The 18576-nt window shown below is 30.0% G+C and overlaps 2 protein-coding genes across 6 annotated transcripts in view; one reads left to right on the forward strand and one right to left on the reverse strand.

Annotated features, from left to right (window-relative positions):
* LOC145284468 (maternal embryonic leucine zipper kinase-like) overlaps positions 1-15121 on the reverse strand; it is a 303478-nt gene extending 288357 nt beyond the window's left edge. Inside the window, exons 1-2 of one of the 3 annotated variants that reach the window (XM_080133307.1) lie at positions 15042-15104; positions 10377-10452 (exon numbers count right to left, since the gene is read on the reverse strand). The gene's annotated coding sequence lies outside the window, so the exon portion shown is untranslated. Of the gene's footprint in view, positions 1-10376; positions 10453-15041 lie in introns of those variants that run through there. The other 2 variants (XM_080133306.1, XM_080133308.1) reach the window with 2 other exon arrangements.
* The window catches only part of LOC145284470 (uncharacterized), a 42728-nt gene extending 25636 nt beyond the window's left edge, over positions 1-17092 (forward strand). For 2 of the 3 annotated variants that reach the window (XM_080133311.1, XM_080133310.1), the window contains 2 exons: positions 8406-8507; positions 9535-17092. In XM_080133311.1, the coding sequence (XP_079989437.1) occupies positions 8406-8507; positions 9535-9653 (221 nt within the window). In that variant the 3' untranslated portion in view covers positions 9654-17092. The remainder of the gene's footprint in view (positions 1-8405; positions 8508-9534) is intronic. The other variant, XR_013868841.1, reaches the window with a different exon arrangement.
* The last annotated feature ends 1484 nt before the right edge of the window (positions 17093-18576 follow it).

An 18576-nucleotide genomic window follows, 5' to 3' on the forward strand; every position in this document is an offset into this window, starting at 1 on the left:
CTGTTACATAATTCACATAGTGCCAAATATATTTAGATAGTTTTGACTTCTTGTGTGAATCTAATGTACTTGTCTAATGATTTTGTGTTAAAGACTTCTAAGCCTCCATTCTGAGACTTCTCTTCCCTCATACAGAGACTCATTTTTAGCCCATCCTTCTCTTTTGGTTTCCCAAATCCAACTTATAACTATGCTGGCGCAAACCGGAACATGTGACACGTCACTTCCAGTCTCCATTCTCATCTTCCGGTGCAAACTTGACTGGTCACAGTTTGACAACCTGTCAAAACATGACGATTCAAATCTCTGTTGTCCACTCATAGATAGGTAGATCAATAAATAGATAGATAGATACACAGATAATTAGATAAATAGATAGACAGATAAACAGAAAATTTACTGCTTCTGCCCGGCTATTTTCTAACACTGGGGACATATACCAGAAAGAACAGTTGGAAATAAATCATACACCACTCTCTATGAGTATGTCATTCCTACAGCTATGTACCGAAAAAATGGAGCTGTTAAACCTGATATCGTGATATGAGAAAAGAAGGGGAAAGTAGCAACCTTAGAAGAAGTTGAAATTCCCAATGATGCTGGATTAAACAGAGTTAAAGGAGAAGAGATAATGAAATACCAACGTCTTATGTACGATTGGAACCTTAGGAAGATCTCCGTCATTCCAGTAATCATAGGAGCAACTGGACTCTTGAAGAATTTCAGAAACTACCTAGCAAATATGCCCAGTGAACCAAGTGCAAAACAGATTCAAACAATTGTATTTAAAGGAATGGTTAGAATCTTAAAAGGATCTTTCAGTTGGAATGTCTGAGATAGCAGATGAATGTCTCTGGCATCTGGTAGGATGTTCCATTCCATTTAAAACAAAATGCTAAGAAAATTGGGGGAAGGGGAAGAGATCATAAAAAGTCTGCAGGGTTATTATACCAAACGATTAATTCTAGAAATTTTTGTGGCGTATTTGATCTCATCTCTTATCCAAATTCTTGATAGGAATATTGATGTCATAAATCAGCCAGTTTAATGTGTAAAGATGAATAAATATAGTGAAATTCTCTTTATTTATAGTTTTTTTTTTATAAAATTTGGATGTAAATTGAATGTAATCTTTTCACTTTGTAAACATATAATTATTTTTTATACCATTTTTATATCATTTTTTATATCATTTTTTATATCATTTTATATATCATTTTTTTATATCATTTTATATATCATTTTTTTATATCATTTTATATATCATTTTTTTATATCATTTTATATATCATTTTTTTATATCATTTTATATATCATTTTTTTAATATCATTTTATATATCATTTTTTTATATCATTTTATATATCATTTTTTATATCATTTTATATATCATTTTTTTATATCATTTTATATATCATTTTTTTATATCATTTTAGATATCATTTTTTTATATCATTTTAGATATCATTTTTTTTATATCATTTTATATATCATTTTTTTTATATCATTTTATATATCATTTTATATATCATTTTTTTATATCATTTTATATATCATTTTTTTATATCATTTTATATATCATTTTATATATCATTTTATATATCATTTTATATATCATTTTATATATCATTTTTTATATCATTTTATATATCATTTTATATATCATTTTTTATATCATTTTATATATCATTTTTTATATCATTTTATATATCATTTTTTTATATCATTTTATATATCATTTTATATATCATTTTTTATATCATTTTATATATCATTTTTTATATCATTTTTTATATCATTTTATTATATCATTTTATATATCATTTTATATATCATTTTATATATCATTTTATATATCATTTTTTTATATCATTTTTTATATCATTTTTTTATATCATTTTATATATCATTTTATATATCATTTTATATATCATTTTATATATCATTTTATATATCATTTTATATATCATTTTATATATCATTTTATATATCATATTTTATATCATTTTATATATCATTTTTTATATCATTTTATATATCATTTTTTATATCATTTTATATATCATTTTATATATCATTTTATATATCATTTTTTATATCATTTTTTATATCATTTTATATATCATTTTATATATCATTTTTTATATCATTTTATATATCATTTTTTATATCATTTTATATATCATTTTATATATCATTTTTTATATCATTTTATATATCATTTTTTATATCATTTTATATATCATTTTTTATATCATTTTTTATATCATTTTATATATCATTTTATATATCATTTTTTATATCATTTTATATATCATTTTTTATATCATTTTTTATATCATTTTTTATATCATTTTTTATATCATTTTTTATATCATTTTATATATCATTTTATATATCATTTTTTATATCATTTTTTTATATCATTTTATATATCATTTTATATATCATTTTTTTATATCATTTTTTATATCATTTTTTATATCTTTTTTTATATCATTTTTTTATATCATTTTATATCATTTTTTATATATCATTTTATATATCATTTTTTTATATCATTTTATATATATCATTTTATATATCATTTTTTTTATATCATTTTATATCATTTTTTATATCATTTTATATCATTTTTTATATCATTTTATATATCATTTTTTATATCATTTTATATATCATTTTTTATATCATTTTATATATCATTTTTTATATCATTTTATATATCATTTTTTATATCATTTTATATATCCTTTTATATATCATTTTATATATCATTTTTTTTATCATTTTATATATCATTTTTTATATCATTTTATATATCATTTTTTATATCATTTTATATATCATTTTTTATATCATTTTTTATATCATTTTATATATCATTTTATATATCATTTTTTATATCATTTTTTATATCATTTTTTTATATCATTTTATATATCATTTTTTTATATCATTTTATATATCATTTTTATATATCATTTTTTTATATCATTTTTTTATATCATTTTTTATATCATTTTTTATATCATTTTATATATCATTTTTTATATCATTTTATATCATTTTTTATATATCATTTTTTTATATCATTTTATATCATTTTTTATATATCATTTTATATATCATTTTTTTATATCATTTTATATCATTTTTTTATATCATTTTATATCATTTTTTATATATCATTTTATATCATTTTTTATATATCATTCATTTCTTTTTTTTTTTTTTTATTGATTTACAGTTAGGTTACTATTTTCAGTAACAGGCACTTTTTTTTTAAATGTTGGTGTTTTTTCAACTTAGTGTGCATGATATTGTGTGTTTCTATGCATATAAAACCATCACAGCTTAAAAAAGGGGGCCCCTTATCAATAAGTTAGGATTAATATAGTTGCCTTTCGCACAAAAACTTCCCAAGTTTCCAGTGAGTGAATTGTTTGCCTTATTATCAAATTGTGCTTCCGTCTGTTTTTACCTGGTCCAAATCTGAGTCTTTTTGTTGGTTTACTATTAAAAGAGAAATCTCACTTGATCCCTGATGTGTTATGAATCATAGTAAGAAGATTCAAGGTGTTAAAATCTCTTCTATGAGCAAAGCTTCACTTCTGTATCATTTTTTTTTTCTTTTTTTCTTGAGAAGTAATGGGATTTTTCCCAATGTTTAAGCTGATTTCATCTAATAATTATTGTTTCTGTTATGATTCTCATCTGCCATAAAATGACAATACATTTGTAAAGATTTTTCACATGTTCAAAGCTTGCAGTTTTACTTATACACTGAAATTTGACTTCTGGACCACTACTATACAAGACAGCAAATCTTCTAATATCCAACAAACTTTAAACGGTCATAATCTGCCAAAATGAACCTTGGGTCTACTTTTGACAACTTTGTAAGTCTTGCTTCTCTTTATTTTGTTCTTTCGTCCTCTCATTCTATGAGCCATGTTTCTGACAAAGGGGAAAAAAATTACTGTTTTCTGGATTGGAATCTGTCCCTATAACATTTATCATTGACTAGTTTTTTTGTTTTTTTTACTTTGAAGTGTTTTCAGCTCTTTACATCAATTGGCTTCATACCTTGTCTGGAGTGATATTCATAAAAAAATGAAATAAATTTGGTATCATTGTTTTGCAGAGATCTACATTCAATTTTTAGATATAACAAAGACAAGTTTTTGATTCGGATAGCGGTTATTGACGATTGTTGGTCACTTATCTATCCCCGTTCTGGGGTCATGCTGGCATTGAGGTTCATAATTTTAGTTGAGAAGCTGGTCATTTTGCTTGACTGATTTTGTCCATTTTAAATTCTATATCCCAGAGAATTTTATCATGTTCATTTTCTATTACTGTAATGGAATTATTCCAATATTTTTCCCAATACAATTACAGATTCTCTTCTAAATTCCTTATTGGGATACAATTACCAATTCCGATTCTTTTAAAATCTCTAAATATTTAGCTATTAAGGTGTTTATTTTTTAATTTCAATTTTCAGATTACTATAAAAACCTAGGTAAGATGTGCATATATTTTTGCAAATGTCAAAATACACTTGTGATTTATACATATTTTGGCATCAGAAAATAAAATACAAATGTTTTTAAATATCGATTCCAATACCCCAAAAAGTTCTGAAAACAGTCTTTGTATATCTATCATTTTTCAGCATGTTCAAAGTACAAACATTTGCATAGTTCTTAACGGACACAGTCATTAGGTTTCTGAATTTTTTAGATGAGGATTGGTTATTTGTGTTATTTAAATTCTTCACACTACTGTTCTTATCTTGAGTGTTATTTTTCACAGGTTTCAGTCGATGTAACCTACATCCTTCTTCAGGTATATCTTATCAAACTCGGGAATTTGAGCAGAATTTCAAACAGCCTTAATTTACTTCATGGGGGTAGCATGCTCTCGTTCCATCAGCCGTGAATGGATAGAGGTCCTAAGTAATTCACAGTTGTATTTTTCGGTCACCCACACTGAGAATTGAACCTTTTAACCTTCAGGAGAATATCACTTTTACAGTTGATTTTTCCAATTGCGTCATGGGTTCTTGCAGACCCGAGTTCAAGAAAATACACCTGAAGAAGGTCAGAGCTTACATCAACTGAAACGTTGTGAAAATGAAGATGAGAATGGTAGTCTGTATTTGTATTCCTTTTGAACTAGTTTGCTTTATTCATTTATTCCATTGTTTCATCTCTGTCTACAGTCTACATTTATTGTTTGCCTAAGTCTTGTCTATCACGGCTTTTATGTAGTTTGTTCTAATTGCATCAATTTGTGCAGTTGTCAGTAGCAATTCTGTTCCTCACTTCAAGTATCCTTTTCTTAGCCATATCCATGTGTTTTCATACATCATGAGTTTTTTTGGGATGGCCAGTTTTAGAGCAACATTTTTAAGGCAAAAATATTTTAGGTAATACTCAAATGTGAGAAAATGAGATGAATGTTATATGATAAATATAAACAAAATAATGAGTTCAAAAATATAAGTTCACAAAAGAGATTTTATATATGTTTGAAATGGAAATTTATATAGATAGGAAAACAGAATGTTTGTTCATTTTTTTTAAACTCCTTGGAGAACAAGTGGGATTCATTAGCTGAGATATCGAGGAAGTATGAATCGATAATTTAAATGCTGTGGATTATCCATGTGTCTAAAAAATCAGTTAAAACTCAATCACTTGATTACAAAAATTACATTTGATTATGAGTATTCATTCATTTGTTTTCATTGTAGTGAAAAATTTCAGTGAGAAATGTTAGGAGCATTTAAATAACTAAATTTATATATTTGTTTTCAATCAAACGACAGTGTGAAATACGTTGTGTGTATGTGTGTGCATTAAGGTCAGTATGAATGGAGACATATTATTTTAGATTTGCTTGGCAGAGCGGCGAGAAAAGCTGGTAAAGCTATGTTGTGGACTTTGGCTCAAACTTTTTATTGAAGAAAAAATCTAGCTTTTTATACATTCATGGTGGATAAAAACAGCAAATTTGATAACTTCAGAGTGTGGTGTCATATTTCTGATATTTTTTATTAGATATAAACTACAAATAAAAATGTATCTATATATAAATGATAATAAACTTTAAAGAATAAAAAAAAAAAAAAATAGAATAATTAACCTTTTTTCTGATTGGTCTAAAACTTTTGGTTATTTGAAGCTGCCATAAAAAAAGAAATAAAAGAACTGCAATCTGTTAGCATAGCTAGAAAGCAATCGTTCGTTTTGGAAATTAGAAGATCATTGTCATTTGCACCCCACCTCTCCATCCCCTGGGCAGCTATACTCTGGTAAGTTGTCCCGTTATATCCTACATTTTTTTTTTTTTTTTTTAAATTTAATTTTTCAAGTTGGATCCAATTTTTGCGGTGCGTTAGTTTATTAACGATGAAGATACAGAACAGTAAAGAATGGATTTCTACATAACACCGATGTTCCAGCGCGGTTCGTGTTCTGCATAAGTGCTAAAGCGTGTTATGGTCCTTTCCTGGTATTGGTGAACTTGAAGAAAGAATCTGATCAACTTTAATCATCCTTCTAGTATAAGGGAGTACTTGAACAGATAAAAACCAAGTGTATTAAGTTTTGTAGGCCTATCTAATCTCTTGAAGTATTTACAAAACCTACAAGAGAAATGCATCTAACTGCTTAAAATGTTTTTTTTTTATTATTAATTCAGACAAATGTATTTGTCAAACTATGTGCACAAATGATTTTAAAAGTTTTCATTTTGGCCAAATTGTTTTTATTCCCGCTTTGATTTTCTTGTTCCTCTGTTACACAACTCTTTATATTGTTCATTTTGATGGTGCTTTTTTTGTAGCGCTAATCAATCTTTCTGTACTTTAGGTTATGCACTTTTTTAGTTTTTTTTTATTTATTTTTTTTGTTTTTGTTTTTTTTTACCATTCACATAGTTTTCTCTTCTCACATTTAGTTGTGCATAGTCTTTAGTTTCTTAGTTTTTTTTTTATCTAGAGGCATAATTTATTCTGTTTGTCTAGCCTATGAAGTGTCTAAAATATTATAGTAGTGCTACTGTTCAGATATTTATTCCTTTTATTATGTTTCTATTGTATAATTCGGTTTCAAGAAATGTTCTTGTTCTTCTTAAATGCTTGTCTAATCTCATTAATTACTGCGGATTTGATGGCATTCTCTTCCAGAACTCTTAGATATTTAAGTATCATGTTCGCAAAGAACTCTCGGTACTTCTTGGTTTAGCAGTTCCCTACCCTTTATCCTTTTTTCTATTTATTTCAAGAAGTGTATCCTTTTTTATTTTGAATTTCATTCTGATGCACTAAAAAATCTCTAGTTCCTTTTTGTTTTTTCGGAAATATTTTAAGATTGTCCATATATGTGTATGGCACAATCGTCTTGACACACTAGTTCTTGCCAGATCACCTATATTAAGCAATAATGAGCCTGGCCAGTACCAGATGGGTGACCATTTGGGAATGCTAGACACTGTATGTACCGTGCCAAATCATAGAAAATCCTAGGTTGGTATCTGGGGGCGCATTTAACTCACTGGAGGAGATGCACCTTTGAATCAATATGGAAAGCAACAGGGGAAACTATTGTCTTTACTTGCCTTCCTGAGATTACCATGGCTTTACAATTTGGAGAGACATGGTCACCGAAGCTGTTAACCGAGGATATACGTGAGATGGTTTAGCTTTTTTTCTTTTGTATTTGTGAATTTGTGTCTGGCATTGCATCTCCTGTGTGTTGCTGAGCAGCATCATGACTATGATAAAAAAAAAATAGTCATGATAGTCTCCCTGAAAAATGCTTCTCTGTATTTTTATCTCTGTCAGGTGTTTTGCTCTAGCTGTTAGTTCCAGTCTCCATAATTGTTATAATCAAAATATGTACTTTTTCAGTCTTTGCCTTGTGTAACGTTGTTGAGAAACCAACACGTTGTAGTTTTCAGTTGCAAAGCAAAGAATAGAAAAGAACTTAAATTTTTTTTTGTTTTTTTGTAACAATGACATTTGTTTCCTCATGTTTGCGGCTGTAACATCACCCACGTGATCTCAAACATTATTCACGACTCTAATGTGATTTCGAACCTTCTTCACGTCTCTCGTACTCGTCCTCTTTCTCCTTTTTTTTCTTTACCAGTGACATTATTTTGAATGCATTTGCATATAGCCGTCCATGCTATGTTGCATTTGTTTGTTTTTTAACTTTCATCTGCAAACGTTTCTTTAGCGCCAGCGAATTAAAGTCAGCTTTTGGGGGAATATTCTTTATTAGACACGTTTTCTTTTAACAATATCTAATGTGAACTGAAGTTTCTCAAATTCGTCCATGGTTAAATTCAGGAATGATTTCTTTAAGGTAATCTAATTCTCTTTTTTAGATGAAGTGTATCCTGCCAAAAAGTTGGAAGACAGATTATCTGCTCCGCGATGGATGGGATCACCTGAAAATCATGCAGAAAATACAGGTGGAAAGAAGAAAGGTAAATTTTAATTTATGTTTACTATTTACACAAAGAAATCGTGAAATTAGTTTTCTTAAAGTCTACAGATAGGACATAACTTTAAACGTAGATTGTATTCTAGTCGACTGACTGGGCATTTCCTGGGTACCAAATCTATTGAACATAACTAATAAACCTTTGGAAAGGTATGAATCTCCCCATTCTTCCAATTTATGAGTTAAATGGTACAAGTACTTGCATTTTTTTATATATATATATATATATATATATATATATATATATATACTCTCGTTCATCCCAAATAAGACACATCACCACTTGGACATAGGGGGTTACTATTTGGGACCTTGCTTAAGGAAGATGAATAAGATGTTAGTTTACATTACATTTAAATTTCTGCATATCAAACAGTCATGGAACCAGATAACATGAAGGAAATTCCAAAGTTTAGCTGTTCAAGAAGAAACTATTAGAGTAGAAGACTTTCTGGCATTTAGGGACCTCAAAAGTGAAGGGGTGTGATTTTGTTGCTAAGCGGGTTTGTACATCAAGGAGGCACAAGTGCAATGAGTTCATCAGAGAACATTCCATTAAAATGCTGATAAAATAGGCACAAGGATGCAACATTGCGGTGATGGGACAGAGGTTGGAGCTTAGTTGACAAAGCGAGACTTATTAGATTGGAGACTCTTCCTTGAACCCTACCGACTCAGAACACTGTTATAGAAAATACCCCAACCTTTTATTATACATTGTTAATAATCATAATAATGGTTTAAATTTGTGATAAACTGATACAAAATGTGAAAGGATATATCCGCAAAACAGAAATACTATATATATTCTCCAAAATTACTTATGTGCTACTTTTAGCTTTTTTGTAAAGCTTCCAAAGCTATGGATGAAACGTTGAGTTTTGGGTTTTTCTACAAATTCATTTTTAATTCATATTGACAGATTTATTTTATCTTTTTATTGTATCAGAAGTGCAAAAATCTGGCTAATCTGGAAATTAATGTGCTCTTTTCTTTTTTTTCTCTTGAAGGTTTTATCAAAAGAAAAGAAACTGAGTTAGATCAAAAGATCTTACGGATTCAGGAGATGAATGCAGCCATTTTGAAGAGACAAGCAGAAGTAAAGAAAGACAAAGAACGTTATGGATGAGTGAAAGATAACGTCTTTAATCAGCATCCCTCACCCACAGAAAATAACCAATTAAAAAAAAAAAAGAAAGTTTGAATTGTTCAAACATTTGTACAAGTCTTCAATTCCAACCCCTTTTTCTCTTTCTGCTTAATCCTATCTCTTCCTTGTTCTCTCTCTCTCTCTCATTTTTTCTTTCTCATTATCTCTTATTTTTTCTCTTTCTATATGTATAACAAACAAAATATAATCCCCATCCCATTTATTTTTTTTTACAGAAACTAGGAAAAAGACGCAAAGCCCTTTTCCCTCCTCCCATGTCTTCCTGCCTTCTCTCTCTAAATGAAAAACGGAATAATTTTCCTTTTTTTCTAATCCAGTGATAAAAAAAACTACGCAACCTCATACCCCTCAATAAAAAAGAAACAGACACTAAAAAATGTGTGTCACGATTTGGCCACCATCTTTTTCTGACTCAACTTTACAGCTAGCATTGTATGATTTTTTTTTTTTTAATGTTCTTTATTAAAGGAATATCTTCTTTCTTTTTAAAAAAAAAAAACAAAAAATCGTTTTTCAAGTATTAGATTATATTTTACCTATTTATTTCTTTTCTATTCGTTTTCTGCTTGCCGTATATTAAGGGGGGAACGGGCTTAGGTTTGATCGATATGTCTTGATAGGTGCTTATACAGATAAAGGCAGATTAAAATTGCATTCCAAATAAAAACTTGATATACTTACATATCAGATAAAAACAAAGTATACCATACTGTACTGTATCAAAATGGCACTCACCCTAGGCGGGTTGTACTGGCTTCTTCCGAAAGGAGAAATTTAAAAAAAAAAAAAATGTGTCATTACCAAAAATTCGAAGAAACTATCAAGCAGAAGTTAAATTAAAAGTAAATATATTTTGCATAAGTTGTCCATTTTAAGAGAAATTTGCTGAAATAACTGACTGAATTATTTCCCGTTTTCAAATAACGCTTCTAAACTACTTAATATGACAAAACTGCAATTTAAGATAAAATAGATTTTTACTTTTAATTAAATTGCGACTTGATAATTTTTTCCTAATTTTTGGTGATGATGCTTTATTTTTATCTGATACTTAATTATATTAAATAGTTTTTATTTGGAATGTGATTTTCATCTGTCTGTATAAGCATTTCTTGATATTTTTGAGCGTAGATATCATTATTGTTATTATTTATAGTTTTTGAATTATTATCTCCATCATGATGCGTTTATTAATTACATCTAATCCACTGTACTGTTAGGCCTTCTTCAAACGTCCAGTCTTCGTAATCGATATCTAAGTTATTTATGCATAGAAATCACATCCTGATAGTTACATATTGTTCAAATATAATCTATAAGTTTTCACTATTTTTCATGAATACCTCTAAGGATACTAAACCAGCACTGACAATATGGGTATTGGCATAGAATATGAAATACATGTGATGCAGAGTCGTAAAAAGAAAATGGAATGTTAAGAAATCAACATCAAAAGAAAAAAAAAATGAATCTGAAAAAGAGCAAATAAAATAGTATACTTAATACCAGTGTTATTGCTGGTTTGATATTATTAGACTGGGTTAGTCTTCAGGAGAGCTTTGTCAACTTGCAAGATATCTTAGGACATTATGTAACTAAAAAAAAAAATAGTGCTTATAGTCATAATTGTTCTTTATTACTTCTGGTTTCTGCTGTTAATTTGGCTGGTTAATTAGACATGATCAAACAGAAGAAAGCCGTTCTTAACATGAGGGGGGGAGGGGGCTTTCATGTTACTTGAGAAGAGAAGTCATTAATCAGAAGGGACCAAATCTTGTTTATTATCATCGTCCCATCTATGGAGTAGAAATAGGAAGTAAAAAAAAAGTGTAGACAATCTTGACTATAACTAAAAATGTTTAATTTTCGTAACTAAATTCTTGGAGAGTTTCTTCAATCTGAAGGGAATACACTGTTCTCATTTCGTGTCCAATAAACTTCTTAATTATCATCCCAATACAAAAAATTGCAAAAACTGTGATACTGTTCATTAACAAATATTTTAGTCTCCCCCTCTCTTACTCGCTCACGTGTGGCCTGCTAAATAAAAGCAATGTTTTAAAAAGATGTAAGTTAATCATCCTCCACATGTTACGCCCTCATATTTCCACCACGTTATGTTGTCTCTTTAGCTGAAGCAGGCAGAGGTTCAGGAGTTACCGATGTAGACACCAGGTGTTGCAAGTAGTTTTCTAATGCAATTGAGTTGTTTAACTTCTGCAATGGAATGTTGACAACCCTCACCTGGTCTTTCCTATAAGTATCGATTTCTCAAATATAATTGGAGAACTGCAGAAATAAATTGCATTCATGCGGTAATATTTCTTATGTAACTTGAACTTACATAAGATAAATGACTATGAAAGATGGATGTGTTTTGGGAATATTATTTATAACCCATCTGGTACTGACCAGGCTTAATATTGCTTAACTTTGGGGATACTAATGTGTCAACGTGCTTATGCCGTACTGTTAATGTTGCTGTCATATGTTACCTAGATCATGACACTAGATTCTCTGGTCTATTTCTTGAGAGCCAGGGGTAAAGCTGTTTTCTTGATCTTTTCCTTGGTTAGCTGATATACATCCAAACAGACCACAACAACGATTTTAATTTTAAATATATTTTATTCAATTTTGATTTTTACTGGATATCCATTTTAGCTAACTATCCTAACGCTTTCTTGAAAGTTAGTCCATAATGGTTTTGTTGCTGTCGAAAACCAAAACCGGCATTCACTCTAAGTGTGTTGAACCAACTTCCTCCAATTGGGGAAGTTTCTAGGAAATATCAAATTTATAAGCAGCCCTCATTCCTGTCAGAGGAGATGATGACATTAGGTTTTTGTAGGGAGGTGTCAAAGTCCTCCTACATACTGCACCTGGTATTACCAAATGGTCACCTATATGGTCCTGACCAGGCTTAACATTGTGTAACTTTTTTTTTTTTTTTTTTTTTTTTTTTATAAAGGAGTCACCACTTATCAAGGCCCAGAAGCCACTCAAGGATAAGGGTTGATGAGTGTACAGTAGTCAATGGGAAAATGTAGTAATTCTTAGTAGCGAAAACTTGGATTACTTAAGGGGATGGCTCATCAAGAACTTGTTCATGTTGGACTTGAAGATGACCATATTGTAGTCAGTTGGAAAGCAAGAAAAAAAGAAACAGAGCTCCACAAGCGTGCAGTTCTAAGAAAGAAACTTTGTTCATGGAATCTACGTTTCGGTTTAGGCACAGATAAAGAGTAGGGGAAATTATTAATAATGGTTTCAGCTAGACAAATATTTTTCATGAAAGTCGGGTGGGGGGCATAGATTGGTGCTCAGACGAGTACTTCCCATGAAAATAATGATAAAGCAGAGACAGGCTCACAACGTCTCTTCTGTGGGAAAGAGGTTGCAGGGAAGAGAAAAGGGCATCCCCCACTAGGCTACAAAATCTATTTTGATCTCTGCCAAGGCAGGATAAGCTGTTTCTAGGAGCTCCTGCCCAGATGTTGCAACAGTACTCCATCCTTAGATGGACTTGGCCCTTATACAGATAGAATTGCATCAGCAGTGAGATATCTTTGGAGATCTAGCGGATACTGGTGTGTCAATGCACTTATACCATACTGTTATATTGCTGTTATGCTGAGGTATGGTTTTGTTTGATCCTAGGGGGTCCACCCTTCTAGGCTTTACTCTGAGAATGGGTTAGTTTACTGCTAATCGCTTGAGACACCTCTACTGAAGAATGCTAATAAACATCTTTAGCTTAACATGAAGGGAAGGTAAATAAACATCTTTAGCTTAACATGAAGGGAAGGTAAATAAACACTTCCTTAACTAAGTCCTTTTGAAAGATCTTCACAGCCAAAAAGAGTTTCTGCGCACCTATTTCTTACATGTCTACCTAATAGTGTTGCGAATCTGAATCGGAAAAATTGTAATTGGAAAATTTTGTGCCTATTTTCCAATGCCAAAAATGATCTTGTTTAATTTTTGTTAGTGTTTAAAACTTAATTTTCTATTACGATTACTGACAAATTAATAAATATTTATATATTTTGAACTACCAGTAAATTAAAAAAATTTTTAGACCACCCCTACCCGCAAGTGTATTTTTCGTTTCTGAAAATATATGCGCATGTTACATTGGGTATTTACAGTAATCCCCCCCCCCCCCCCAAAAAAAAAAACCCTAGCTAAATATAAATATTTCAAGATTTATAGAGAAGCGGGGCAAAATATTAGAATCGTCTCATCATTACTATCTAACTTTATTAAAATTTGAATCGCAACTAGTGGCAAATTTTTTCCTTGTATTTTATACGATAAACTTAACAAATCAACTCTCGACTAATCATATAATGTGATGATGACTTCAAAATGTTATAAGTCTCATAATAATTGACTTTGTGCACTTGGCAGATAACTTTATGATTTAGTGTGAATGCTATGTTACTACCGACTGTCAGGTTATCATTGCCTATAATAAAATGCACATGAAGAAGGCCAGAAAGTATAGCTGCTAAAATGTGAGAATATAATCATGATAACAGTTAGAATATATAAATAGACTTAATGAGTTATCTTCTCGGTTAGTGTTGAAGAGACTTGCAGACTGGATGAAGTATTTGTCTATGCTAAGGTAGATGTGATAACCATGAAAAAAAATAAAAATTTACAAAAAATAAATGTTATAGATTCTTTAGGTGGCCTAGTATTGCATTTAAAAAATTTTTGTTTTTTGTAATTGTTAGCGAATCATAGTTACAGCAATATAATATCATAGATTGATATAACCTCCAACCTTCTTTCAAGTACAGTTTTTAAGCTTAAGGATTATATGATTCAGTTTTTAAGTCCTATAAAGCTTCTCAAGTTCAAAAAGATGTATCTGAAATAGGTCAGAGGTTACATCGGCTAAACATGAAAATAAGACTAAGATGAGAATTGTATAAATAATTCAAAACTCTGTTGGTTTTATAATCGATCGTCTTTATAAAAAAATTTCTATGAATGTAGTGGCCCTGGTATTTTAACAACATCAGCGACTATAGCTCTCCAAATTGTATTGCTATGGTAATCTCGGGAAGACATGTAAAGATGGTAGCTTCCCGTTGCTTTCCATCTTGATTTAGGGATGTATCTCCCCTACCCCCACCTTGAGTTAAACATGCCCGCCAGTACTAACCTGGAAATTTCTAAGACTTTGCGCAGTACATACAGCGCCTAACATTCCCAAATTTCTATAAGGGTTACAAAATAAAAGAAAAAACAAAGACGTATTTTGCTAAGTGGAATTATGCAAAATAATGTAAAGAATGTTATTTTTTAAAGCTTTAAGTTATTCCTTCTTACCTGGACTAGACGGATACTTCAGCATAGTAAGGCTGTTTTAGATTTATTGGATTTCCTTGAAAATTAATGACGTTATCAAGGATGAATAGTGACTGCTAAAAGCTACTACTCATCCTTTATGATGTCATCTATTTTAAAGTAAAATTTTATTTTTTTTAATAATCATCAAGTGTGTATGATACCATAAATAAAGATAAATATTAGTTTTAGTTGTATATATATATAAATATACACAAGAACAAATCTTATTTTTAATATTGAAAAGATGTTTTTCAAAACTCATATTTTTATGTGTGTATTATTGTTGCATTTTTTTTTCTTCTTTGTCTTACCTTTTTTGTTTTTGTGTACTTGTTCAGAATTTCACCCCATGAAAAGAAAAAAATAAGGAAAACTCTTTATGTTGTACATACCCGTGATGAAAAGAAAATATCATACACCAAAAATCATGTAAATTGATCAAGAAGTCTAATTTTTAAAAAAGAAAATCAAATTAAACTGCTAGCAACGATCTCAAGACAGCATCTTGAAAACAATCCTAAAGAACAAGGGAGATAATTCTAAATGATTCAAACTTTCAAAAGGTCATTTTTAACATAAGGGGGCAGGTGTCGTTGGAAAAAACTGAAATTCATTTAAAAATGATTATGTTTATAAAAATAAAACTACATGATTTTTGATATATGATATTTTCTTTCCATTACGTGTATGTACATCAGACAAATTTTTTTTTTTTGTTTTTTCATATGACAGATGGAGTAGGGTGGATAAGCACTTTTCTTTTTTTTTTTTAACCGTTTTTATCTTGTCTTTGTTTTGTTATACTCTCATTTTCTTCCTTCTGTCAGAATTGCTCAATGTTTAATGAATCTTTCAGCACCAAATGAGTATATATATATATTGATGGCTATGAGTATTCGCCTTTTGGCCAGCTTGGAGTTTTTCACTTGCACTTGTTTTTCTAGACAGTGCTTTATAGTACTTAAAGGAATTAAGTGCTTTATTTTTTAAAATATGCCATTACTAATTTAAAAAAAAAAAAAAAAAAAAAAATCAATCAAGGGGAAGCAACTATGAGAATCTAATTTGACACAGACATTAAAAATAGATATGCAAATAATATACAATCTCAATCTAATTAAAAAAAAAAAAAAAAAGTCTCAGAATAATACTAGCTGGAATAGATAGCTGCGTACATGATAAGCAACCAGAAGTGGGTAAAGAAAAAAAAAGTTCAAATTTGATTCTGAAGCCATTTGAAGATTACAAATAAACCTGAAATTATGATTATGGTACAAAAAAAACAAAAAAAAAACGTACTTCAAAATAGGCAATTCTTTTAAGTGTTATATATAATATAACCAGGATTTGCCATGTGTGTATATATGTATATATAGAGTGAATGTGCATGTATGTATATATGTGTAAATGATTGAATATTTGCAAGCATGATTGTTTCTAACTTTTAAAAAAAAGTAGAAATGTGTGTGCGCGCATGTTTACAGCATAATAAAACCAAATGGGATGGGGGGGGGGGGGTTATACCATCTGACATGTAATAATATTTCCATGTTTTTTCATGTCCAGAAATTTTTATTTCCTAATTGCTTCTGCCTTAAGTAAATGGAAAATACATTTCTTTTCAAGCTTTGATTTCTGTGTCCCAAATAATAAAATGTTTAAATTTAATAATTTTTCCATAAAGTCTGAGCTAGATTCACACACAGAATTGATACTGGAGAATTTTCAGGAATTTTTAAACATTTTTCTTTATTTTTTATATAACTTTGTAAATATTATTCATCTCTCTCATTCTGGCATCGCTAATTTTTAAATTTTCATTTTGGAGGGCACAAAAGTTTGACGGGAAATTACAATTATTTTATTTTTTTCTGCTTTTTACAATATAAGCAACAAGGAAATAATTCAGTTCAACATTTCTTTCAGAACATTATTTGTATGCTTGTCCTGTTCAAGTGAATCTTTTGGGGATTCTTTTTTTTTCATTTGTTTTTCAGGAATATGAAAATAAAATCTTATTTTTTTAAATACATTTGTCTTTTTTAATTCTTTATTGCTAAAATGACTTTTTTCTGACTATTAAGTTCGTCTCGGCGTTTCTCAACCTTTAAAATGAATTGCATGTCTTAAAGAACTACATACAAAATAATTATATATATCTTAATGTATTTAATTGTAGTTAATGTGACAACCATAATTAGTGATGGGGCAAGTCATTTCTTTTTTGCAATGGTGCAGAACTCAAATTTACATATGTTAAGGCCTAAAACTGCACCGTTTGTTCATTTTCACGACCCCTCGGGACTTTTGGGACTAAATGGAGGGCGGATGGGTGGGTGCTAATGCTAATGCTTAACTTAGTCATTTTTTTTATGCCTCGTTCACTGCACTCACGGGGGACCATTTTTTTTTTTTTTTTTTTTTTTTTTTACATAGGCATCCTCACTTATCAAGGTCCAGGGGCCATTCGAGGATAAGGGTTAAAGAGCGTACAGTAGTTAATTGGACAATATAGTAATTGTCAGTAATGGAAATTCAGTAAATTTGTTAACTTAAGAGGAACGGCTTACCAAGAACTTGTTTACATAAGACTTAAAGACGGCCATATTATAGTCAGTTGGAAAGCAGAAAAACAGAAGACAATTCCACAGGCGTGCAGTTCTAAGAAAGAAGCCTTGTTCATGGAATCTACGTTTAGGTTTAAGCACAGATAAAGAGTGGGGGGAATTATTGATAGTGTTTTCAGCTAGACGAGTGTTTCTTGTGAAAGTTTGGTGAGGGGGGGGGACCATAGATTGAAGCTCAATCGAGCACTTGCCATGAAAATAACGATAAAGCAAAGACAAACTAGCTACATCTCTTCTGTGAGATAGAGGTTGCAGGGAAGAATAAAGGACATCTCCTATGAGGCTACGAAGTCTATTTTGAACTCTATCAAGACAGGACATGTCTTTTCTAGCAGCTCCTGCCCAGATGTGGCAACAGTACTCCATCCTTGGACGAACTTGGCTCTTACATAGATAGAGAATAGCATCAGCAGTGAGATATCTACTGGATCGATAGAAGGATCCCACCATTTTTCCAGTGGCTTTGGCAACAGATTTGATGTACATGTTCCATTTCAGTTAGGAGAACTTGGTCGTTTACTGTCTTAGATGTGCTACCATAGATGGTAGTGTCATCAGCATAAATGTTTACGAATGATGTAAGGATGTGATTTGAAAGATCATTAATGTAAATCAGGAAGAGAGTTGGACCCAAGATGGAACCCTGAAGGACTCCAGCATTAGTACTGTGAGCTTCTGATTTCTGCCCATCAACTACTACTCTTAATTGTCTATAGTTCTGGGATGAGGTGATTTCATTATGGATTTCGTTTTTCGGACTCACTTCCTCATCTTTGGTGTTTTTTCCACTACGTTTCGGCCGTATCATCCTTCGGCCTTCTTCAGGTGTATCTCGAACTCGGGAACTATTTTCTTTTTGAATTTCAAACCCAACCCTTTATTGTTCT

This window comes from Euprymna scolopes, chromosome 9, assembly GCF_053919585.1.
Source record: "Euprymna scolopes isolate OS-2025 chromosome 9, ASM5391958v1, whole genome shotgun sequence".
Taxonomy (NCBI): domain Eukaryota; kingdom Metazoa; phylum Mollusca; class Cephalopoda; order Sepiida; family Sepiolidae; genus Euprymna; species Euprymna scolopes.